Source organism: Gigantopelta aegis, chromosome 3, assembly GCF_016097555.1.
Source record: "Gigantopelta aegis isolate Gae_Host chromosome 3, Gae_host_genome, whole genome shotgun sequence".
NCBI classification, from domain to species: Eukaryota; Metazoa; Mollusca; class Gastropoda; order Neomphalida; family Peltospiridae; genus Gigantopelta; species Gigantopelta aegis.
Window position 1 is genome coordinate 51,047,601 of NC_054701.1, and position 26,485 is coordinate 51,074,085.

At 39.5% G+C, this 26,485-nt stretch overlaps 1 protein-coding gene across 1 annotated transcript in view; it reads right to left on the reverse strand.

Annotated features, from left to right (window-relative positions):
* The window catches only part of LOC121368200 (uncharacterized WD repeat-containing protein alr3466-like), a 34,489-nt gene that overhangs the window by 7,753 nt on the left and 251 nt on the right, over positions 1 to 26,485 (reverse strand). Inside the window, exons 2-6 of the mRNA XM_041492831.1 lie at positions 15,032 to 15,116; positions 10,150 to 10,279; positions 6,642 to 6,831; positions 5,844 to 5,952; positions 1,009 to 1,040 (exon numbers count right to left, since the gene is read on the reverse strand). Coding sequence (XP_041348765.1) covers positions 1,009 to 1,040; positions 5,844 to 5,952; positions 6,642 to 6,831; positions 10,150 to 10,279; positions 15,032 to 15,116 — 546 coding nt within the window. The remainder of the gene's footprint in view (positions 1 to 1,008; positions 1,041 to 5,843; positions 5,953 to 6,641; positions 6,832 to 10,149; positions 10,280 to 15,031; positions 15,117 to 26,485) is intronic.

Genomic DNA, 26,485 nt, shown 5'->3' on the forward strand with positions numbered 1-26,485 from the left:
CTGTTCTCCTCTGTATAGCCGTCACAATTGCACGCCTAGGACAGAATACGTCAACGTATTTGGATAGTCACGTGAAAACAGGTTCTAGTATGATGATGATGATGATGATGATGACGAGCATCAGCAGCAGCATCGGTGTGTGGATCGGGTACATCATTATAATCAGTCAATCAATCATCAGAGGTATGTGGATCGGGGGCATCATTATGTTGAAAAGGGCAGGTGGGTAATGTACTCTTTGTAACCAAAATGAATTATCACTATCTTTTTATCTGTCCATTTTTCACGAACGGTTTAATAATAAAAATTGTTCACGAACTGTTTAATAGTAAACGTTTGCCAGTATTTAGAAATCTATCTCAATATGTAAGAATTATTTTTTAAACAACTTCTTAAAATTTAAAACCCGTGTTGCAAGAAACTACCATATCCCTCGAGTGTTACATTATTTTTTTTTCTGAGTATGACAAATATTTTCTTCATCATGTCATATAATATGACCAAGGAAGTAATAAAGTTTGTTTGTGTGGTAATCAATCAATCAATCAATCGATCGATAAATCAACCATCAGGGGTCTGTGCATCATTATAATCAATCAATTATCATAGATGTTTGAATCGGGTGCATAATTATAATCAATCAATCAATCAATCACTTATCATAGACGTTTGGATCGAGTGCATCATTACAATGAGTCAGTCAAACAATCAGTCAGTCAATCAATCATTGGTGTGTGGATCGAGTGCATCATTACAATGAGTCAGTCAAACAATCAGTCAGTCAATCAATCATTGGTGTGTGGATCGAGTGCATCATTACAATGAGTCAGTCAAACAATCAGTCAGTCAATCAATCATTGGTGTGTGGATCGAGTGCATCATTACAATGAGTCAGTCAAACAATCAGTCAGTCAATCAATCAATGATGTGTGGATCGGGTATAATACTGTACATTATTCAGATTACATGCCTGCCTATAACACTATATTTAGAAATGTAAGAACTCACTGTACGGCATGTTCCTGGCGTTCATCCCAGTACTGTAAAATATATAGCAGATGTTTTTTAAACACACAATATACAGACAATGAATACTGCACAGACAAGGGCTGGGGAAAGAGGTGTTTGCTTCTCGTCTGCCTGGCAGGCGTGTTGTATTAGAACAATCTAACAGAAGAGAAATAGTCTTAAAATACTGGTGCTTGAACGGGGTCATTGCTATATACAGCCATTATATGTCAACATAAAAGTACATAATATATTAGCCATGATAATTGTTGTTTTAAAATAACACACTAATGAAGACAAATAAGCATGCGACCGTAAAAGGAGTTAAATATACTGAGTCAAATTAAAAACTTCACAATCTAAAATTTGAATAAAGTCAATTAGTGTTGAAAGCAGGTATTTTTCAACGAATAAATATTGTAATGGCAATGTCTACACTCCATTTGAAGCCCATCACAGCCTACGTGACCCAATCCATAGCACGTGCACAGCACCATTGAGGCAAAAGTGGTTTCATGAGTTACAACAAGCAGTAATGAAGTTTTCAGACGTTGGGTGTCCGCGCAAACGATCCGAAATAGGCTGCGAACCGCTCACCTGAGTCCTCCACGCACGGCGCCCATATGTTGGACCCATTTTGACCCAATTTCATCGATGTCATCGTCAACTGTGGGCACAACGCCACTTGCGAATAGAGTCGTGTTTTGCGATGAATCAAGATTCACACTGCGATTTGCCGATGGCAGGCAGAGGGTTTGAAGACGACGTGGTGTGAATGTCAAGCTCAGTGTTGTGTCAGTGAAGTTGACAGATTCGGAGGCGGACGTGTAATGGTTTGGGGTGCTTTCTGTGGAAATGGACGTCCTCGACTTCTTGTCATCCGTGGCAACCTCAACGCTGCTGCATTACTCGAGGAACGCAGGCATCAATGTCATGGATTGGCCTTCAATGTCGCCCGACTTGAATCCCATCGATCACGCCTGGGATGTGCTGGGAAGACGCCTGCGCACTCTCAGGAACCCACCACAGACTTTGCAGGAACTTGGTGCCTCATTAGTGGAACAATGGCGCCGTATCCCTAATACAGTCTTTCTACGCATCAGGCAGTCAATGAGGAGGCGTTGCCTTGCAGTTGTGGGTACACATGGAGGGCATATGTGCCACTGAACCTGTGATTTTATCAGACGACCCTGCTTGTGAATTACCATTTTGACTGTTTGTGGTTTTCACGAATGCTGTGGGTGCATCAAACAGATTTGTGATTCAACATTTATTCCTATTCTTTCTTTGGACGTCATACAATAAAAAGTACCTTATTTAACACGTTCTTCTGTCATATTTGCTAATTAGCCAAGATGAAACGGTTGTGAAGTTTTTAATTTGACTCAGTATATTTTCAGAAATAGGTTTTATAATCTTCGTCTGAAAATCCATAAATTCTCCTGAATGTACTGAAAGTGGGAAGGCATTCATATTCGCTGCCTTTTACGGACTAGCATGATTTTAAAAATTTAAAAATTATTTATTATTATTATTATTATCATCATGATTATTATTATTATTATTTATTTATATTTAAATATGTTAATGTCTACAGCATGTCAGTGTTTCTAGGTGACAACAGCAAAGCGAAAACGACACTTGTTGATCAAATATAAACCAAGTAGTAACCTCAGACATGTAATGCATTATCCATTATCGTTATTCACGTTACAGTTTCACTCACGTTACCAAGTTGGATCTGTCCCGGATCAGACCCCTGGCTATCCCGGAGCGGGACCCAGGACAGACATGCTTGAAACCTTAGATCGGGGCAGACCAAGTAGGACACTGTTTATTCACGTGTAATGTAGGAGAGTCAGTAGAAAAAAATAGCATTCTTTAATTGAATGGGGTGAGACGTAGCCCAGTGGTAAAGCGTTCGTTTGATGCGCGGTCTGTTTGGGATCGATACCCGTCAGTGGGCCCATTTGGCTATTTCTCGCTCCAGTCAGTGCACCACGACTGGTACATCAAAGGCCGTGGTATGTGCTATCCTGTATATGGGATGGTGCATATAAAAGATCCCTTGCTGCTAATCAAAAAGAGTAGCCCATGAAGTGGCAACAGCGGGTTTCCCCTCTCAATATCTGTGTGGTCCTTAACCATATGTCCGACACCATATAACCGTAAATAAAATGTGTTGAGTGCGTCGTTAAATAAAACATTTCCTTCGTTCCTTCTTTAATTGAAGTTGAAGAAGAAAACAAGTACATGTGTTAATTATCACGTTACATTCGGTATAATGCCATAAAACTTTGTCATACAAATTAAAATCAACAGAAATAACAAATATTAAAAAGGAATATATTTAAAATAACTAATATTATCGCAAGTTAATTTCTCTTAAAATATATTATACAAAGCACGATTAAAAGTAATACAGATAAAACTTGAACAGACACTTAAGTTAAAACAGCACAGATTTCCCCACGGTATTCCATATGTTTATAAGGAGATTACAGGTCTTCTTTTTTTCAGTCCTGAAAATACACCTTACAGATAAAGTTATAATCAGACACGGCTTCTCTCTGCAATTTTAAAAAAGGAAATGCTACTAAAAGCGCTTTATTGCGATTATCAAACCTGACACTCAGTGTGATTGGTTGGGAAAACCCCTAGCGGCACAACGATTGGTCAGGTGCTAGATATGTTTAGGGAAACCAAGAAGTTTTCGACATTGAAGAGTAATTGCCGTAACGCAAATGTTTGTGCTAGATTATACTATTACTGTATATAGATTATTATGTATGTTAACAGTTCTTTATACTATCCCTGGCGACAAGACGGTCACTCAGTACCTCTGGGTCGCAAATCCCAAACCTTTTCTACTTTAACCCTCCAGGGCACTCAAATGATAATAGCAATTTTTATTTTTTGTTTGGAATGTGCCCGATTTAAATTTTGCGTCAAAATAAATATTTTAAAAATAGCATACAATTTTGATTGACGCTCTAAATTATTCTCGTTTCCTTTTTTTAATTAAAATTGTCCCATTAAAGTAATTACCCCTCTGTCCCTGGCCACACCATTGGCCAGGCCAGAGGTTCGGGTTGGAATGTACGTGCCTGAACCTTGAAAGAATATAGGCATTCAATACGGTTTACTACTACCTAGTATATGTCAACTGACCTGCTTTATATACTCTTCAAAAAAAGAAACGCAAAAGGGTACAAATGGGTTATAACTCCGATTTTATGTTTCCTACCGGTTCATGCTTTGTGAATATAAGGTCATTGCATGTCCCAAACACATTCCCACGGTTACATTCGATAAAACGCAGCTACTGTACAATAAAGTTCCAAAATGTGAATATTCGCAAAAACGCAGCCACGTGCAAACCATGTCACCACTGCACGTGCGTTGTCTGCACGTGCAACATGAACACCGACAGTATAAAAGTGCAGGGTGTTCGCTTGCCTGGCCTCTGTATCTGGCCGACAGTTGACAATGCAGGACATGCCACGTCTCAGTGAACCGCAGAGAAACAATGCCATCGGCCAACTAGACGCAGGCGAATCCAGAACGGCCGTTGCCAGGGCATTCCATGTGTCCCCAAGCACCATCTCCAGACTGTGGGACCGTTACCAGCAACATGGATCAACACGTGACCTCCCTAGATCCGGTCGACCACGGGTCACTACCCCCGGGCAGGACCGCTACATCCGGGTACGCCACCTTCGGGAACGATTGACTACTGCCACCTCCACAGCCGCAGCAATACCAGGTTTGCGCAGGATATCCGACCAGACCGTACGGAACCGCCTACGTGAGGTAGGAATTCGTGCCAGACGTCCAGTTCGAGGTGTCATCTTAACACCACAACACCGTCGACTCCGACTGCAGTGGTGCCAGATTCATCGACAATGGCCTCAACTGCGATGGAGACAGGTGTGGTTCAGTGACGAGTCCCGATTTCTGCTCCGACGTCATGATGGAAGATATCGCGTGTATAGGCGTCGTGGTGAACGTTATGCGGCAAACTGCGTGCAGGAAGTGGACAGATTCGGCGGGGGTAGTGTCATGGTGTGGGCAGCCATCTCACACACTGGCAGAACTGACCTGGTCCACGTGCAGGGCAACCTGAATGCACAAGGCTACATTGACCAGATCCTCCGGCCACACATCGTTCCAGTTATGGCCAACGCCAACGCAGTGTTCCAACATGACAACGCCAGGCCTCACACAGCACGTCTCACAACGGCTTTCCTACAGAACAACAACATTAATGTCCTTCCTTGGCCATCGATATCACCGAATTTGAACCCAATTGAGCATCTATGGGACGAGTTGGACCGACGCCTCCGACAGCGACAACCACAGCCCCAGACCCTGCCCGAGCTGGCAGCAGCCTTGCAGGCCGAGTGGGCCACCATCCCCCGGGACGTCATCCGTACTCTGGTTGCTTCAATGGGCAGGCGGTGCCAGGCAGTTGTCAACACACGCGGAGGCCACACCCGGTATTGACTCCAGATGACCTTGACCTTGGTGGTGTGTCCTATCACTTACTCAAAATGGACTAGAGTGAATTGTGAACAATCCTGCAACATTTGGTAATTATCGGACTCACCATTCAATAATTAAATCAATTCTCCAAATGTTACGACAATGTGGTTTTGCGTTTCTTCTTTTGAAGAGTATATATATGCCGATACAAAATAGAAAAAAACCCACCCCAAAAACCCCCCAAAACCCCACGCTTTATATCAATAAAAATCGTGCTACATCACTTATATTAATATCATATCATATTATATAAAATAAAATTTACATTAATGAACTCTACAGTTAAATACCTGAACTGTGTTGTCCCAGCCGCCAGTGATAAACATATGCCTGTGATTGGGGTTGTATTTAACTGCAAACACATGGAAGCGATGGCCATCCATCTTACGCCTTCTTTCACTACAGAGAATTGAAACAGCAGGGTATCACTGTTTGAAGTAGCCTGCCATGAGAGTATTGACAGTATAGTAGATCTATAAGCGAATAAGTAATTCGCCTCTAGACATTGTACTGGGCGAGATCTGGCTCAGTCGGCGGGACGCTCGCCCGAGGTTTCTTGGATCGAAAGACTGAATCACCTAGTGGCTCCATTCTCTGTTATTATTGTTTTGGTGTATGTGTGGTTTTTTATTTATTTTTTTAATCCCCATCACAATCAGTGCCCGACCACTGGTTTACCAAAGGCCGTGGTATTTTCTATCTTTTCTGTGGGAAGTCTATAATATATACTTCTATTATTATTTTATATATTTTCATTTTTAAAGTCGAACGTCCTTTTCCAAACAATAATTTAAAGACCGCATTTAAAGAGCGCAAACACGCTATTTTCATAATATATTTATAATATATGTATATACATGTATATACATGTATATACATGTACATACATACATACATACATACATACATACATACATACATATAACGAAAACAACAGAAACCAAATCAGCAAAATGAGATAATAATTACAGCAATAATAATAATTAATAATACATTTACAAACAAATTATAATTATTATAATAACGGCTGGGTCGTCTAGACTGAACGTCCGCCCCGACCCACCCAGGCGGACCCAGTATTCGTATACCTGGCCTGACACGTGTTAATTTTCTTCATGGTCACCGCGTCATACACATAAATCCCAGTGCTGGCTCCCGTTGTGACGAAGCGCTTTCCGCTAGGATTCATCGTTACTGCCAGCGTTTGGCGGTTTTCGTCAATGGTGTGCACACAATACTGACTATCACACTTCCACATCTTAACAAGCCCAGACGCATCTGAAAGGAAGCATTCAGCACACAGAAAGTGTAATACTCATCGCTCGGATCGGAGCGCTCGAATATGTTCTTGGACTGGAAGAGAAATAAACTGTGTGGTGCCGTGTCGTGCCAATGTAGTGTTTAACACGTACTCTCTAGTCAATATTGCACACATAAAGAGGGGTCTAACTCAATGACAGAGCGTTCGACTAGTCCCAACTAGTGCCCGACAACCGCTGCATCCAAGCCGTGGTAGGTGCTGTTCTGTTTGAGAGAATGCATTAAAATATCCCCTGTTGCGTGTTTTTCAGTTGGGAGTAGCCTAGCTAGTGATAGCATGTTTCCTCTCCCACTACTTATAAACCAAGGTCTAAATAACTAGCTGTTAACACAACAAATAGCTGTAGTTTACAATGTTCTGGTGTCCCTTCTTTTGTTATACATATAATTTGCCATCCACTATCCGTTCACCAGTTTCTATCATACTTGTAATGAACAATTCCCTTGAACTGAGTACTCAGGCAGCTAACATATACATAAACTGTTTAAGAGATGTTATCCCAAGCCTGGAAGATGGCTTGGTACAGCTGAGCAGCTGTTGTTGATCTCAGAGGTGTCCGAGTATAGGTTCAAGGCTCTGGGACATGATAGGTCAAGTCATGGTATGAATGTTGTTGTATTGAAATAAATTCTGAGAGATCGTGGTTTAGTGTGGGTGTGCGTTGTTCTCCTGAAAGACGGTGTTTTTGTGGACCAGGAATAGCAAAACAAAACGAGTATGTTAGACCTTGTGGACATAATACTGACGAGTGATGCAAATTCCTCAACCTGGACTAAAACCAGACGAGCACAGATTCCAGAGAACAGTCCCTCCCCGCATCATTCTTGGCCCACCACATCACTGACACGTTTATCAATACATATGCGGCTCTTGCCTGGTCTACCATTGCCGCTAGTTCCAAATGACATGACTATGTAAATATTGCAGGCATGGCACTCTGTCTGTTAGTCAAAACTGGTCCTCCAGCTGAACAGCAGTTGTGAAGGTCTCCATCTGCCAGTTGTGGAGGACTCCATCTGCCAGTTGTGGAGGTCCAACTGCCAGTTGTGGAGGTCTCTATCTGCCAGTTGTGGAGGTCTCTATCTGCCAGTTGTGGAGGACTCCATCTGCCAGTTGTCGGAGTAATGTGTGACAATTGGTGAATATCTAATGGTTCCCGATGGTGTCCCTACTGGTTTTGTTAGTGATCTGGCACGGATCTCCTCGGTGAAAAATACGAAGAGCATGCCTAGGCGTTGCCACATGTGGTTCTTCTCTGTCTGGCCCATCTGCAATGTTCCCAGTGGGTTTAAAATGTCTGTGAGGGTGACAAACTATTGGTGAGCAGTTATATTAAAAGCGGTGGTATCGGACTGTATTCTGTCCACGGCTGTCAGTCACTCCACATTTCTGTCACGCTGTGCAGGAGTCAATCTCGATATGGAGGCTGTGTCAAATGTGGGACTGACATCTGCCGTTTAGTATTCGGTTTTAATGCTAATGCATCAGTGAACTCGACTTTTCTTCGCAACATTTGTACGTGGTTTTATATAATCCACTTATGTCTGCCATGTGCAAGTTTGGATTTATTAACGTTAAACCAGTCTTGGGAATGGCAGTCCTACAGGAGGTGTAAGGATGTAACGTCCTGTAAAGGATCTCTCAGGGAGTAGCAGTCCTACGGGCGATGCAAGGATGTAATGTCCTGTAAAGAATCTCCCAGGGAGTGGCAGTCCTATAAACGGTACTAGGATGTAACGTCCTGTTAAGGATCTCCCAGGGAATGGCAGTCCTACAGGTGGTGCAAGGATGTAATGTCATGTAAGGATCTCCCGGGGAATGGCAGTCCTATAGGAGGTGCTAGGATGTAACGTCATGTAAGGATCTCCCGGGAAGTGGCAGTCCTACAGGCGGTGCTAGGATGTAACGTCATGTAAGGATCTCCCGGGGAGTGGCAGTCCTACAGGCGGTGCTAGGATGTAACGTCATGTAAGGATCTCCCGGGAAATGGCAGTCCTACAGGCGATGCTAGGATGTAATGTCATGTAAGGATATCCCGGGGAGTGGCAGTCCTACAGGCGGTGCTAGGATGTAACGTCCTGTAAAGGATCTCCCGGGGAATGGCAGTCCTAGAGGAGGTGCTAGGATGTAACGTCATGTAAGGATCTCCCGAAGAGTGGAAGTCCTACAGGTGGTGCTAGGATGTAACGTCATGTAAGGATCTTCCGGGAAATGGCAGTCCTACAGGCGATGCTAGGATGTAATGTCATGTAAGGATATCCCGGGGAGTGGCAGTCCTACAGGCGGTGCTAGGATGTAACGTCATGTAAGGATCTCCCGAAGAGTGGAAGTCCTACAGGTGGTGCTAGGATGTAACGTCATGTAAGGATCTTCCGGGGAGTGGCAGTCCTACAGGCGGTGCTAGGATGTAACGTTATGTAAGGATATCCCAGGGAGTGGCAGTCCTACAGGCGGTGCTAGGATGTAACATACTGTAAGGATCTCCCGGGGAGTGGCAGTCCTACAGGCGGTGCTAGGATGTAACGTTATGTAAGGATATCCCAGGGAGTGGCAGTCCTACAGGCGGTGCTAGGATGTAACGTTATGTAAGGATCTCCCGGGTAGTGGCAGTCCTACAGGCGGTGCTAGGATGTAACATACTGTAAGGATCTCCCAGGGAGTGTCAGTCCTACAAATGGTACAAGGATGTAACGTCCTGTAAATACTCATACGACTTTACCTTAGCATAGAACATGCATTCTGAGGAAGCTGCTTGTCTCGGAGCAGGGATGAAAGGAAGGAAGGAAATTTAATGACGCACTCAACACATTTTATTTACGGTTATATGGCGTCAGACATATGGTTAAGGACCACACATATATTGAGAGATGAAACACGCAGTCGCCACCTCATGGGCTACTCTTTTCGATTAGCAGCAAGGAATCATTTATATGCACCATCCCACAGATAGGGTAGTACATACCTCGACCTTTGATACCAGTCGTGGTGCACTGGCTGGAACGAGAAATATCCCTCTGTATTCATTCAACATGTCCTTTACAAGTGTTTGCATTAAGTTAAAGTGTGCAGCAAACTCCCCACTCACAAACTGACTGTCTTACTTTATTCAATCCAACTTGAAAATGACTATCCACTAGTATGTTTAACATTTGTACAGCTCGTCATCTGAAAACACATTGAAATTTCGAAAAAGGGTAAACTGACCCTTCCCATTCACCCCCACCAAACGATGAGAAGAACTAAACCAGAACAAAGAGCTGTATTAAATACTCTACATGTTGCAATGAGGAGTGCGTCTTGTCTGGTCGGATGCATGTACTTTAGATGTGTCACAGGATGGCGGCATTGGTTCAAAGTATCGAGCTCCAGACTGAACACCGTCCTGCTTGTTTGAACGTTCAGAATCTGAAACACACAGAAAACCAAAACAAATACAGTGTGTTACAGTGAAGCTGTATCCTAACCGGCCGCGAGCGACGCGAGCGATACGAGCGATTATTTTAGAAATCATTGGTTAGAATCGCCGTATCCTAACCGCACGCGTACGGCGCGACGGATAAATGTGTCGCGTCGCACGTGTCCAGTTAGGATACGGCAATTGAATTCAATGATTTCTAAAATAATCGCTCGCGGCCGGTTAGGATACAGCTTTAAGCTGTATCCTAACCGGGCGCGTGCGACGCGAGCGATTTTAGAAACCATTGATTTCAATTGTAGCATCCTAACTGCACGCGTACGGCGCGAAAGTCTGAGCTAGCTGAGCGCGCGACACAATACCGATAGGAATTGTTTCTATTTTTTATCGCGCTACACGAGCGTCTAAAATATATTAACCAATCACAAACAAGATTATTTCCCCAGTACATGAAAATGGAAGATGAACAACTCATCCATTTCGTTCAGAAGTTACCAGTAGTTTACGATTGTTCTTTGTCAACGTACAAAGATAACAACAGAAAAGAAAATGCCTGGAAGAATATTGGAAAAACTCTAGGTTTACCTAGTAAGTAATGTGTGTGTTTTATTAATAACATGCATGTATAAGCTTCTAGGAAGGTCCAGTCCTACTCGGGGTGGAGGGAAGGTGAGCAGCTCCCCCCCCCCTCCCCCCAAAAAAACCCCCACAACAACAACACAAACACAGTGAAGAAGATGTTAATGTTTTGTTTATTATTCACAAATTAACTGTTTTATTAAAAAATACAAAAGGGATGTTACATGAAACTTTTATAAAATCACTATTAATAAGGAGTAAGGCTGGGACTATGCTCAAGTGTGGGTGAGTGGGGGGAGGGGGCGCCCAGGGATGACCAAATACACAGCCCTGATACTACGCTCAAGTGGGGGTGAGTGGGGGTGGTGGGGGCGCCCAGGGAGGACTACAGCTAATCTTGACACAAATGAAATAAAAACAGAATTACAACGTATTTTGTTTGGTATTTATTGAACAATTGAAACAATGTTCGTTTTTGTTAAAAATTCAGTTAGTAGCATTTATCTTATTGTTTTGCCATGCCACTCGCCCCTGTTCGGATGTAAAGTATTGAGCAAATCGATCCCTAACCAAAAATGCCCCCCGAGATGCTCGATTGCCCCCAAATTGTGAGACACTTGCAATGGTTGTGTCTCCTTTATCCCCAGCCTTCTCCTGCAACCACGATTCGTTGTTTTCACTGGGCTGCTGTAAGTAGTTGTGAAGAAGGCAGGTAGCTTCAATAACGGTATCCACTTTTCTTGGATCCATGTGGATCTTTGTGTGGAAGATTCTCCATCTGGCAATAAGAATTCCAAACGCATTTTCCACTATCCTGCGTGCCCTTGATAAGCGATAGTTGAACATTCTTTTGTCGTCAGAAAGGTTGTGTCCAGGATATAGTCTCATCAGGTATGTGTTCAAAAGAAATGCTGCATCCCCTACAATAACATATGGCATTTTGCCCAGTTCATGTGTACCTGGAAGAAAAACATCACCTGGTACATGCATGCTCTTGTCTTCCATACCGTTGCCTATTCTTGAATTTGAATAGCAGCCAGCGTCACTGGTCCTGCCAAAATCCCCACACTGTATCATTCGAAAGCGATAATCGCCATCTACAAGGGCCAAGAGAACAACCGAGAACGTCCCCTTGTAGTTAAAGAAAAGAGTTCCAGTGTTTGATGGTGAATGGATGACGATGTGCTTCCCATCAATGGCGCCTATGCAATTGGGGAAATTCAAACGTTCTCCAAACCTATTAGCAATCTGTATCCAATCCTGTTCAGTTAATTTAGGCATAAAGATATTGACAAGGGAGGTGACAATAGCAAGGCATGTTTCCTCGATTATATTAGACACTGTCTCTATTCCCACGCGGTAACTGTAGGCGAGGCTTGCATAGGAATGTCCTGTAGCTAAGAATCTGTGAAAATAAAATGAATATTACATTTTAGGTGATGAGTGCAAACAACGTTGGAAGAATCTCAGAGATTATTATGTTCGGAACTTGAAAAAACAGAAACGACCCAGCGGATCAGGAAGGTCAAAGATGTTGAAGGAATGGAAGTTTTCTCAAGTCATGTGTTTTCTGCAACCCTATGTTCAGTTAAGGAGGTATCCATAGTGCATTAATGATTTATATAGAGAATATAACTTGACTAACACAAACCCACTTTATACAGCATAAAGAAAGGAAACACTATTAGTATGGTGACAACTTATGTTTATATATGTAGGGCCAAACCTTACAATATTATTATATTAACAGCTGCAGTGTAAACAAGGAATACATTACCAACTTCATAAGCCATTAAAATAATTTTAAAGTGTATTATGTAAAACAAACAATGTACATGTACACAAGGCGGCGTTCAAAAGACTTTTAGTAAAAACTATTAGAGAGTTGTCTCTAATTATTATTTAAATAATTCATTTCATTGTTAACAATTAATGTTTGTATTTATTGTGTAGCTCTAGAAGTAATCTGGATCATGTAGACAAGCAAGGGGAAGGTGAGCAGACTACATTCAGTGATGATTAACAGACCGAAAAAACAGGACAAGCAGAAGACGAAAGTGACTGTGACAGTGTGGTCAAAAGAGAGTGTGCATTCAAACCAATACAGTGTAACGTTAGTCCAAGTCCAGTTTCAACCCAGAGTTTGCCACTTTCACATGCAAAACCCAAAAGGCGTAAAACCAAGATAGATGAAGTGGATGAAAGGTTGTTAGAAATACTCGATACGCCTGAACCATCAACCCAGCCAGTCCAGGATGATATTGACCAATTTTTGCTTAGTTTGGGCCCCACTGTAAGACGATTACGGAAACGCACCCAGACTCGGGCAAAAATACAAATTTTGAATGTACTGAATGAGCTGGAGGCCATGGATGAGCAATCCCAGCAACAGAACCAATGTCCGTTCCCGCAACAGACCATGATGCAACCTGAAACGTCTTCTGTCGAGAACCAACACCAAACCTATCAACAAAGTCGTTTTCCAATTCAGCCAAGCCACTTTTAACCTAGACGCTGGCCAACCTCAGCATCCAGATAACCACAGCGGGAAAGTTACTTACCAAATGCAGGACAACCCCACTTCCTATTATCAACAATTAAATAGTAATCAACTAATATCAATGTCATGTTTGAGAAAAATAAAAATAAAATGTTTCTTTTGTGTTCTGTGAAATGAGGACATCAATGTCAACTTAGTAAAGGAAAAGGAAATTAAGATTGTATTTCTATTCACCGTAATGTTATAGCTAGCCTCTGTTTTGGTTCGATTGCTTTTCTGTAATTGGTGTTCTGCTTAGTGATATGAGGGCCAACTAAATTCAGCAAACATTCCATTTGATTTGCGTTCATCCAGAAATATCGCTGGAATCTCTGACTGTCCAACAGCAGTTCACTCACCAAACGGTGATATTCTCCAAACTCATTCTTTTTTGCGTTAATGTCATGTACCCAAATTCGCTTTCGCTTTCTACGATGACGTCGCAGGAGCAGTAGAACTGCAGCACTGCGTCTATCAATGTGCATGTTTCTACCTGCAATGTTAAAGATGGTACATTAGGTAAGATAATGTAAAAAGTGACAATTTAGAAGCAAAATATTTTATGTAAATCATTTGTATAATAAACAAGGATAATGCTATATTTCACACAGAATGGACTCATGTCCACATGTGCAATACATCTAGGCGATGAAACGGCTATCAATTATTGCATGTTTAAATGCATATCGTAGCTATATGAAAAATTTTCACAAATATGTACAACCCTCCAACACTGCCCAACATATACAATTGTTATTTTTGAATGGGATCCAGTGTTACAATACAACTATATCTACCATTGGTAATGTCATCTTATAACTGTATACTGATATCCACAGGTAGCTTTGCATTAAGATGATAGAACATTTTAATACATACCCTGATAGGTTTAACTTGTCTTCAGTGGTGGATCAAAGTTTCAAAAATGATACTGTCGCTACGGTCGCGTCTGGTTAGGATATAAATAGTGTCGTGTCGCTCGCGTCGCTCGCGTCGCACGCGCCCGGTTAGGATACAGCTTGAGTGTGCGAGTGCGTGTATGGAGCGCGTTGATGCCCATTTTGACACACGTCCATATGCTTGCGTTTTCCTGGGTGCGTGAGTGTGTGTACGAGTACAAGTCTTGTGTACCTGTATTGGCATTTTTTCGTAGACAGTAAAAAGTAAATTAATAGTAATAGTAGTAGTGTTGTTGTGTTGTAATAATAGTAGTAGCAGTAGTAGTAGAAGTAGTAGTAGTAGTAGTAGTAGTAGTAGCAGTAGTAGTAGTAGCAGTAGAAGTAGTAGCAGTATCAGTAGCAGTAGTAGAAGTAGTAGTAGTATTAGTAGAAGCAGTAGAAGTAGAAGTAGTAGTAGTGGTAATGGTAGTAGTAGTAGCAGTAGTAGTAGTAGTAGTAGCAGTAGAAGTAGTAGTAGTAGTAGCAGTAGTAGTAGCAGTAGTAGAAGTAGTAGTAGTATTAGTATTAGTAGAAGCAGTAGAAGTAGAAGTAGTAGTAGTGGTAGTGGTGGTAGTAGTAGTAGTAGTAGTAGTAGTAGTAGTAGTAGTAGTAGTAGTATAAATGTCGTCGTTGTTGTATTTATGACAATGCATTTTCTGTTTACAGTTTCGTATGACTAGATTAACCTGAATTGTTCCATCGACCATCCCAACTGCCAGCTCGGAACCATCTGGATTAAATTGACAACACAGGATGTCTTCAGGCATTTGGCTGGGGAAAAAATTAATACCATGAAAGATCAATATTATATTATTATTGTAATATTTACTATTTTAATATTAATTTGTATCACCACCGCCACCACAACCACCATCGTCGTCTTCATCAAAATGATCATCATCTCCGTATCATGTATCATTAAGTGGCGGTAGCATGTTTCTTCTCACACACAATGACAATGGACATCAAAAAACAACAGGCATTACCTTACAAATAATGTGCGCACACGCACGCGCACGCACACAAGATGGGGAAATGCAGGCGGGGATTCAGACAGGGGCTCAAGGGACACGGGCCCCCCTATCTGTGGTCAAACAATATACATGTATATTACAGAATGTACAAAAATGCAAACTTATCCCGTCCACCTGTCAAGGACCTTTAAATTCTATTTTCAAAAACAGCAACAGGTTTTGGGACCTCTTTATTAAAACATTCTGGATCCGCGCCTGTAATATGTAGGTTTCAAGCTCCTGCCACGGGATTATTTGGATTATTATATGCAAGACAGCTCATCAGAGGTGCTATGTCAAAGTTGCAATAATGGCGGTTCCCGCCAAATATACTGATTAATTTTTGCGCCGAAACATAAAGTTTATACCTTCAGCTATATGCCTATAAAACACTGCAACCAAATAATTCCATTGATAGTCGAAAAATGTTGTTTGTTTATGTTTTTGTTTTGGTGTGGGGTCTTGAGACTGTCGCACGCATAACTAGTGACGTCACTGTTTTATGTTTATCATTCAACACTAAGTTTTTTCCATAAATCAATAGCACACATATATTGTGATCATGCTATATTTAGCCACAAATTACAAACAAAACAAAAATCATCCGCAAAGCTATATGTTTAAACGGCTTCGCCGATTCACAGTTTGTGAATGATTGTTGTTGTTTTTTGTTAATTTTTATTTATTTATTTATTTTATTTTTAAAGAAGAAACTACCGCTGGGATAATGAAAAAAACTAAACAAAAAACACCACCGGTAAGGGGGTCGATCCCATTGGCTACGAGCCTGTATAGTTATAACAGACGAATATATATTTAACAGGTGTGTGGGTGTGGGTGTGGGTGTGGGTGTGTGTGTGTGTGTGTGTGTGCTTTTCAAGACGTATACAGGGCCCGCGGAGTGTATTTGAAAATAGGGGCGGGGTTGAGGCGAATGTCTGTGGATCAAAATACTTGAATTTTAGGTGTTAAAATACATTTCAAGCCTTCTGAACAGTGTAACATGGAAAAGTGGGTGGTGTGCCATGACCTCTTGCTATAGGCGTTCTTTTTAACGCTGCTAACTCCCTCAATACAGGAGGTGTCTTTTTTAAATGTTGCAACTAATAAGTTATGTAATGGAAAATGAATCGAAACTATTTAATATTTAATTATTGTTTGTTTGGGTGTTTTTTGTTGGAGGTTTTTAAGAAAATAATTGTTATATTTACAGATTTATATTGTAACTTTATTACTAATGTTAGTGAAAGTGTTACTTTTTAAAACAATGTTCTAATTTACTTCCTACTGAACTATATGTGACCTGTAGGCGTAACTTTCTTCAGCCATTCAGCAATCGCTAAAATTTAGGTCAGATACGCCCGTGGTCTAACTATGGGATACGCCACGAGTAAAATCAAAGGGACCGACATCAACGCGTGGTACAAGCATGAAAAATGTATATTTATTATGCAAAACTAGGATCCTGCTTGTGCAGGTGTAGTGTGTAAACTTGTTTATGTATTAACCAATAATTAGTTTAGTATCCTGTTTGTATGTGCCATACTTGTACAAATGTTACGTTTTGCACCCAGTTGCAAATGTGGAATGTTTATATGCAATAAAGTTTATCTTATCTTATCTTAAGATAAAAGATAAAGATAAAAACTTTATTGCATATAAACATTCCATATACGGAACTGGATGCAAAACATATGCATAAACAAGAAACAAACAAAATTACTAAATAAGGACTAATTATGGGCAATACATGTATAATCGTGAACAAATTTTCATACCGCACCAGCACAGGCTGGATTTTGGTTTTGCATATGTGAACTAGGATGTCATTTCGTAAAACAGGTCAAGGGAAGAACGTTAAAAACTAATTTATGAATTATATATATTTTTAACTAAATAAGTTGTGTTGTTTGTAATTATAAACAATTGTCATTTTGTTGTGAATTTATCGATTTTAAAAGTTTGTTTTGTTGAACGACAGCACTAGAGCACATTGATTTATTGATCATCGTACATTGAATGTGTTTGATAATTGTGATAGTCTTAGAGAGGAAACCCGCTACATATTCCCATTATTAGCAAGGGGTCTTTTATACGCACCATCCCACAGACAGAATATCACATACCACCGCCTTTGATACAACAGTCATAAATTTAGTATAAAATCGATTTCGTACAATTTGTGACTGTTGTACATTGAAAGATTAACAAAAAATTACAAACAATTCTTATATAAATATATAATATATATTGTTTTCTCCAAATAGAAAAGTTTTTTCTTTCCTTAATTAAATCAAACATATTACTGGTGAGAGGGGGGGGGGGGGGGGGGGGAGTGGTACTAACAAAACACCCATAAACTCCAATGAGGACCCGACAGCCCGTGGGTAAAATCGCGGCTTCATGGTACATGAGCGTGAATGGTGAAGTTTGGGGACACCAGTCGGGTTTTATAAAATGGGCAAGAACAGATATGCGAGCTAATGTTTAGATTATGATACTGTCTGATATGTATTTACTCGCCTAGTGTTTAGATTATGATACTGTCTGATATGTATTTACTCGCCTATCACCTCTATCACAATAACTGTCAATTTCACTTTGAGCAGAGCTCAGCAGGTATTGCATGTAGGCGCGGATCCAGGTGGTTGCATGTTACTGTATATCCCCCATCTGCGAACCTCCTAAAGTCCGAACGACAGTGTTAACAACTACGATAAATTACTCTCCTACCTTAATTACCTTTAGATTTTTTCAACATTTTGTCCAGACAGAAATCGTAAATAAAAAGAAATTGCATTAATATATATATATATATATATATATATATATATATATATATATATATATATATATATATATATATATATATATATATATATATAAACACACACACACACACACACACACACACAAGGGTTGGACGCAAATTATCCAACTTACGAGGCCCTCTCCTAGTTACAAACATAAAATTGTACATTAAAAACCATTACATTGTCATAAATTTCACATAATAAAAATTAACCATGTCACCTATATCGATTTCGATGAGATCTAGGACTAAAAGCATGTAATTTTGGGCTGTCTGCCATTGTTTTTTAATGGAATACTCTTCAAGAGGGGCGGAAGCCTGCGAAGTATGTGAAGTAATTAATATGACGTCATGATTGCCTATACGATAACACGTCAAAACACTGTAAGATTACGTCATATCCTTCCACCCCTCTTGGAGCGTATTCCATAAAAATGCAAAATGGCAGCCTACACGTTTTTTGTTCTAGGAGATTTCAGCGAAGTCAATATAGGTGACATGGTTACCATCTAGTATGTCGAATCTGTGTCATTTCAATGGGTTTTATACGATTTCTGTCTGGACAAAATGTAGGGGAAATCTCAAAAGTAATTAAAGGTAGGAGAATAATTTGTCGTAGGTGTTAACAATGTGGTTTGAACTTTAGCAAGTTTAGTATCCGTGGCTGGTATGGTCATAGACCTACGTTTTTTCTTCTTCTTGATTTTTCTTCCTTTTCACTTTAATATTTATTATTTTATATAAATATAGAGAGTGAAAAAGGCTTTAGTAAAAAAAAAAAAAAAAAAAAAAAAAAAAAAAAAAAGAGTAATAATAATAACACAGGGTATGGCTCGTTCCATCGAGTGGTACCAGTTAAACACCCATAAACTCTAACCAGGACCCGAACGCACGTGCACTACATGTGTTTAGCATAAATGTTGCTCGAGTGTCCTCTAACCCTCCCCCTGTTTGTATGTTGAGACAACATATTACAGCGGAGGGCTTGTGGACACACTCCAAAACAGGAGCCAGTTTTGCAAATGAGCGTAAGTTTCCGTGTGCGAATTAGTTATTATGTTTGGCATCTATTTCACGCAGAAAATTACATCATTACGGAAGATTGAACATTAAAAGGACGAAGGAAATGAAATAAGTGTACAATATTAGTTATACTGTTAGACTATAGTCCGTCCCATATGCCAACACAAATGTTTTTCGTAAATAATTTCAGTTGGTTCGATTTATGAATGAGAGTGTTTTGGAAATAACCAAAAATTATTATTTTTGTACGCAATTTAGAAAACAATCTGCTCGAAAATAAATAGCCTACAGGCGACGCACCAGTTCCGGATCATTTCAAACAAAATTATGAATTCTGTCAAAATGGTCCCGTATGACTTTAAAAGAAATGCTTGGTAATAAAGACAATCAACCATATAAATAAACAGTGATATAAAATATAAATTTAGGTAAACATTTGACACAAACAAAAAAAAACAGTAGGCCTACTGTTCGAGCTGGCGAACTTACGCCAGTTGCGGATCACTTTGTCCACTTCCGGATCAGTTTCGAAAATAGCGGGTTACTATTTCCAACATCTTAGCACTTTTAGTACGTTCGTGGATCCTGCCTGAAATATTTTACGGCCATTTGCAACTCCATGAGGTACCTACCCCCTGATTACGCCCCTAATTAGCCATTTCTAAAATCGATTGAAAATCAACGATGGCGTCCCATGACGTCAGATGTACGGGGCTTGTGTCAAAAATTAAGGCGCACATTAAGTGAAAGAGCCACACACTTTCTAGGTGGGGATGCGATCCTTATTATTTTCGTTTTGTACTTTCAACAAGTACGAATTATATTTGATTTCTGACATTCTGTAATATAATAATAAAATAATAAATAATATGTTTATTTATTACCGTATATATCAATAATAATAATAATAATAATAATAATATATTGATGACGTTTAAAAGTTACATTTTCTTTGTGAAAGGATCAAAAGGCTTGAACAATCAACACCTTTTATTGGAAATAGAAAGAAGTTTATATACGGTTATATGGCGTCGGAGAAATAGAAAGAAATGACATATCAGCAAAATATCAACTTTGGGATTTTTTAGTATTTATCATAGTATTATAATTAAGCAAGTAATTTTAAAGCAGGACGGTTAGACCCACAGTTAAAACTACATTCCCTGGAATATTTTTATTAGTTAAGCATATAGAACAGAAAATCCAATTACGTTTGGTGCATATATGACGCCGCACTCCGCATTGGTTTCACTACGCTGGCTTATCCAGGTCAACAACAAAGCCATGATTTTGAAAGTGGAAACACTTTTGACGGGCTCGTACCGATCTCGGTTTTCATTGGCTTATCACAAGTATAGAATTCCCCAACAAGACATCACGTGAGATTTCGCAGTTTTGAACAAATTTAACTGTCTTGATTGAGGGGTCGTCTCATATCTCCAAAACATATTTATATCCATTGAGGTATGGTACAACGCCTTTCCAGGGGTCGGTGAGTGGGGGATTTGCCTTGAAATTTTGACGGTGGCCAGCTGTTTGCATACGCGTTACATGTAAGGGGGTGTTACTAATTACGTAACGTTCTAGGGGTAGAGGAAGAGGGTACTGTGTTCGATTTACGTAATATTTTTCAAGACTATATGTTATTTTTATTCATTACTTTGACCGAAAAAGGTGGTTTTTGGAAATGCGCGGTCAGTTTAGGATCGATCCCCATCGGCGGGTATACAAAAAGACCATGGTATGTGATATCCTGTCTGTGGGATGGTACATATAAACAATCCCTTGCTAAAAAAAATGTAGCGGGTTTCCAAGGCGCGTGTGCAGGGATTTCAGCGGGGTTGGGGTTATAGACTGTGTTAAGCGAAGTTTATATGGAACTATGCTCCCCCAAAAAATACATTTCAATTTGTTTTAAGCTTGGGCAAGTAAGGGTTTCGACCTCCAATACCCTCCCCCTGCACATGCACCCGATTCCTCTCTAAGATTATATGTCAAAATTATCAAATGTTGACATCCATCAGTAGATGGAAGGAAGGATAGGATATGTTTTATTTAACGACGCACTCAACACATTTTATTTACGGTTGTATGGGGTCGGATGATTATTAAATCAATATGCTTTATCTTTGATGTCGTTAAACACCCCCCCCCCCCCAACTTTACCCTTTCCAAACAAAATAATATTTATTTGAATTTGTCGATTTTAACACGTAAAATTAAGAAGTGAAAACGTTCATTGTCTACTTTAGTATATTTTATTTTTAAAATATATACATGATTAATGTGTTACTAGTATACAAACTAAACTTTGAAAGTTCTACTAACACTTTATAAAATATCAATTCTGAAATAGGAAGGTACGACTGTCGATAATACGTTGTCAAGATCAAACCGGTTTTAACTACAGCGCAAGATTTCTCTTTTAATTTTTTCAGACGAACCCTACAATTTAAAATCGGCAAACGCACGTATTAACTGAAACTGACAACAGGCTGTCGTTTGTGCTTTGCCGAGCTATGGCGGCACAGGCGACGAATCAAGCGTATACGTTTGACGATATCCGTTCATAGCGAACACACACGACTTTTTTAAAAGAGCATTTGAGCTTGTATTTCACATTTGTACATGATGTTATAATATGGTAACCAGATAATGTAACATTAATAATGATAAATATTAATATAATGATACACACTAAACAGTCACAAAGTGGATTTTTTTTTTTTTTAATCAAGTCCTTCATTGGGATGACCTTTTCCGGTTAGTCCCCCTCCCCCGCAACATATTTCCTGGATCTGCTCCTGAATGCAGAATTATTTCCAACGAAGGCCTAAAGGCTAGGTACAAACTCAGATTGACCTTGCGAATACATAGATCAGTCGCCGGCTGACTTTCCTGCATCAACCTAATAAAAATTAGCTCCACTTGTTAATTACTATTACCTGTGGTTCTAACAGCAGCCCGTTGGAGCTCATGTTCAGCTGACCTTTCATTCGACCAATGAAAACCTTACTTGAAAAATCATGCCAGTGATTTGAAAACCATTTGAAAACATTCGGAATTATGCCGAGGGTATACGAAGTGATGCCGGAAACTAATTTCAATATAAAATTTTAACGTCGAACTTTCGTTTCAAGACGAAAACAAAAGCGTGATAGTATAGCCATAAAATCTATTTATACTAGTATGCAATCCAGAGTTTATTAATGCACTCCCCCCCCCCCCCCATCCCCGTTTTTTAATGTCGAAACAGACCAACAAGTTCGCTTTTTGCAGTCTCACCCGATATTTTTTAGAATTTGTATGCTCCCGAATAACACTATAGAAGGCGAAGTGTGATTAGTCGATATTTAAATTATTATATATAGATAAAATATTACCTGGACATGGGAGTGCACGCAATGCTGTTAGATCTACTCGTAGACCCAGTAGAGCTAATTTTAATCAGATTGGCAAGCAATGGAATGGAGGGCTCTCTCATTGAGAGGGCGGGCAACAATACTGAATCGTCTTCGGCCCCGTATCCATAGACTGTTCTCTTGTGAACTTGTGACCTTGTGGCGTTGTGACCTTGTGACCTGACCTTGTCTCCATAGCATGTTCCCTGTGGCGTGTGTACTACTCATTTATTCTACTTATCACCACGTGATTATCTTATAAAACAAACGTTGAACAGAAACGTGGAAATCAAGGAAATCACAAAAGCTTTTAATGCAAAAATTATTTTGTTTATAACTAAAGGATGAACCGAACTACTGGTGTTTGTCATGGTAATCCTTATTTGTAGGGTCCCACTGCAGCTCATGTTCTCTCACCTCCTCAATAAATGCTGCTTCACTCATATTGAGAATAGCTTCATATGACTATTAACACCTAAATGGCTTGTACACTCTTGTGGCGTATGAAAACGAATGAGCATTTTCATTTCCTGTGTTCCCAGTCAGTAGGTCACACGTGCCGTGCACAAGGCCACGTTCCCCGGGTTCAACCTATGCGAACGGCCACTAAGCAAAACAAAGGTTCATTGTCTATGTGGCGCCCCACAAGCGAACACGGAACAAGGGAATACACTACAAGGGAACAGTCTATGGATACGGGGCCTTATGGGGCAAATACAAGACACGTGTGCACGGATTTTAGCAGAGATGTGGAGTCTAGACTTGCGATCGAACATAGGCCATACGGTAGCATACAACAAGCATTTTTTAAACATATTTTTATGACTTTTTTCAATGTAAACTGAAGCAAATGGACCTAATATGAAGAAAAACACACAAAATGTAATATTTCATCATAAATCTTGTTCAGCATAGATGTAAACATGACACGGCCAGTGGATATTCCAGAGGCCAATTTCGCAAATTTGCAAAAAAAAGCGTCCCCTCCTCACCAAAGCAAGATATAATATTTTAACAAAAGACTAAAATTAGCACAATTTTCTTTGTTATCTTGACTAGTTATTCTTCAAGTTTTAATATGTTTGGTTAAACCGTGTATTTTTTATTATTAAGCAAATGTGTTACCCGTCTGCTGGAACTGTCCACAGCTGGGCACAGAAACACAGAAATGTTGGAAAATATTATAATGTTGCCACATACTGACAATCACTTTACAACTAATGTCATATCGACAATATCATTATGTAGTCTTTGTATTTATTAATATAAAATACACCAGGCTCGTAGGAACTGGGGTGGGGTGGGGGTGGGTCGGACCTAGGGGCTTGTTCTCCATGCCACACTTGAGGACGAAAAAGTATGTTTTAAATTTTCACTACTCTACATAAATATAGATGATAATCTTATTTGTATCCCTCACTAGAGACTGATTACCCCCACACACACACACACACACACACACACACACACACCAAATATCTTTCCTACAGATGTCGATAATATGTAGAGGCTGAGGTTAGAAGCCAGTTCCTTTATCTTTAGGATTCTGTAATCACGATTTCAAACCAACTCTTTCAAGTAGTTTGCTCCATATATTGACATAAAACACATTTGTTTTTATATATTGGAATAAAACAAAAATAATTACAATATATCCAGTGTTATTTTCTTTAATCATTCATGGAGGAAGAAGGAAGTCCTGGTGAAAATATATTACAGGTAAAACAAAACAAAATAATATATGATGCTTATTCCAAGTGGTAACTATTGTAAATTTTGCTTTAAACTGCTAGATGCCAAAAGTGATTAATTATATTATTTTATGGTATAAGTCGAAAATTAGACGACCAATTGTTCTAACCTCTGCCAACGGTAGCAGGCTTTCTGCTAGAAAATAATTTGAGGGTACGTAATAAAAACTAAATATATTCAAAGGCGTATATTGGGTGGTTATGGGTTTTTTAGTGGACATTTTATTTCATGCACTTTTACAAATTTTAAACAGCAATTATCTTACTAAATCTATCTAAAAATTAAAACAAAATATATCCATTAATTTCCGAGATGTATTTGGATACATAGATGTAATTTTACCCTCCGTATCGAGCAACCCGTCTCACGACTGCCTGCGATTGGGTGCGATCGATCACCACAACTAGTCGCACGATTACCTACGATTGATATTCTCCAGTTGTTGGTGATGGCACGTCCACGCGTACCACCAATCGTACGATGACCTACCACCAGTCTTATGAGTCAAATGGAGATCGTAGCAAACATTGCCGATTTGTCGTACCTTGGCCAAATTGCCACCAATCGCACGATTCAGAAAACGTACGATCCAATGCACAGGTGCTTGATTAGCGAATATCAAAATAAATTCTTCTTATTTTTTAAATTAAAAAATATTTGCAAAATAAGCTAATAAAAACAATACAAAACATCATCTAACCAAAATTTTACCTTTCTGTCACGTATTTGAAAGTGTCTTAATATCGACCCCCGTCTACTATAATAGTTAAGACAGGGGTCGATATTAAGACACTTTCAAATACGTGACAGAAAGGTAAAATTGTGGTTAGATGATGTTTTGTATTGTTTTTATTAGCTTATTTTGCAAATATTTTTTAATAAGAATTTATTTTGATATCCGCTAATCAAGCACCTGTGATCCGGTGTGGCTGAAGCATAAGTCAGTCGGCGACTAATCTGTGTATTCGCAAGGTCAATCTGAGCTAGTCATAGTCTTTAAACCGTCTTTGAAAATAATTCTGCATTTAACAGATCCAGGAAATATTTTGCGGCGTAAAAGGGAAAATGGTACAACACGTCAAAAGAGCATCCCAATGAAGGAATAAAAAAATAAAAAAATAAAAATCACTTTGTGACTGTTTAGTGTGTATCATTATATTAATATTTACTATTATTAACTAGGGGTCTAACCGTCCTGCTTCAAAATTACTTGCTTAATTTTAATATTATGATAAATACAAAACAGTCCCAATTTGATATTTTGCTGACATGTCATTTCTTTCTATTTCCAATAAAAGATGCAGATTTTTCAAGCCTTTGTTCCTTTCACACAGAAAATGTGACTTAAATATCATCAATATAATAATACTAGTAGTAGTAGTAGTAATACTAATTATATTAGTAGTAGTAGTAGTAGTATTACGGTAATAAATGAAAAATATCATTTAATAATAATAATAATAATAATTATTTAATATAATGCCAGAAATCAAATATAATTCGTACTTGTTGACAGTACAAAACGAAAATAATAAGGATCACATCCCCACCTAGAAAGTGTGTGGCTCTTTCACTTACTGTGCGCCTTAATTTTTGACACAAGCCCCGTACGTCTGACGTCATGGGACGACATCGTTGATTTTCAATCGATTTTAGAAATGGCTAATTAGGGACGTAATCAGGGGTGGGTAGCTCATAGAGTTGCAAATGACCATAAAATACGTCAGGCAGAATCCACGAAAGTACTCAGATGTTGGAAATAGTGTTTTTCAAGGCGAAAGCCCCTATTTTCAAAACTGATCCAGAACTGGACAAAGTGATCCGCAACTGGCAGCTCGAACAACACTATTTTTGATGTCAAATGTTTACCTAAATTTACATTTTATATCACTGTTTATTTATATGGCTGATTGTCTTTATTACCAAGCATTTCTTTTAATGTCATACGCGTGCATGTTGACAGAATGCTCAAGTTTGTTTGAAGTGATCCGGAACTAGCGCATCACCTGAAATAAAAGGCATTCCATGTGTGAAGGACTATAGTAATGCGAATTGTGGTTTAGATGTAGATGATAGGTTTACGATGCTTTCTGAGATTGATCCCTGCTGCTGACACCCTAGCCTAATACAGTTTTAACA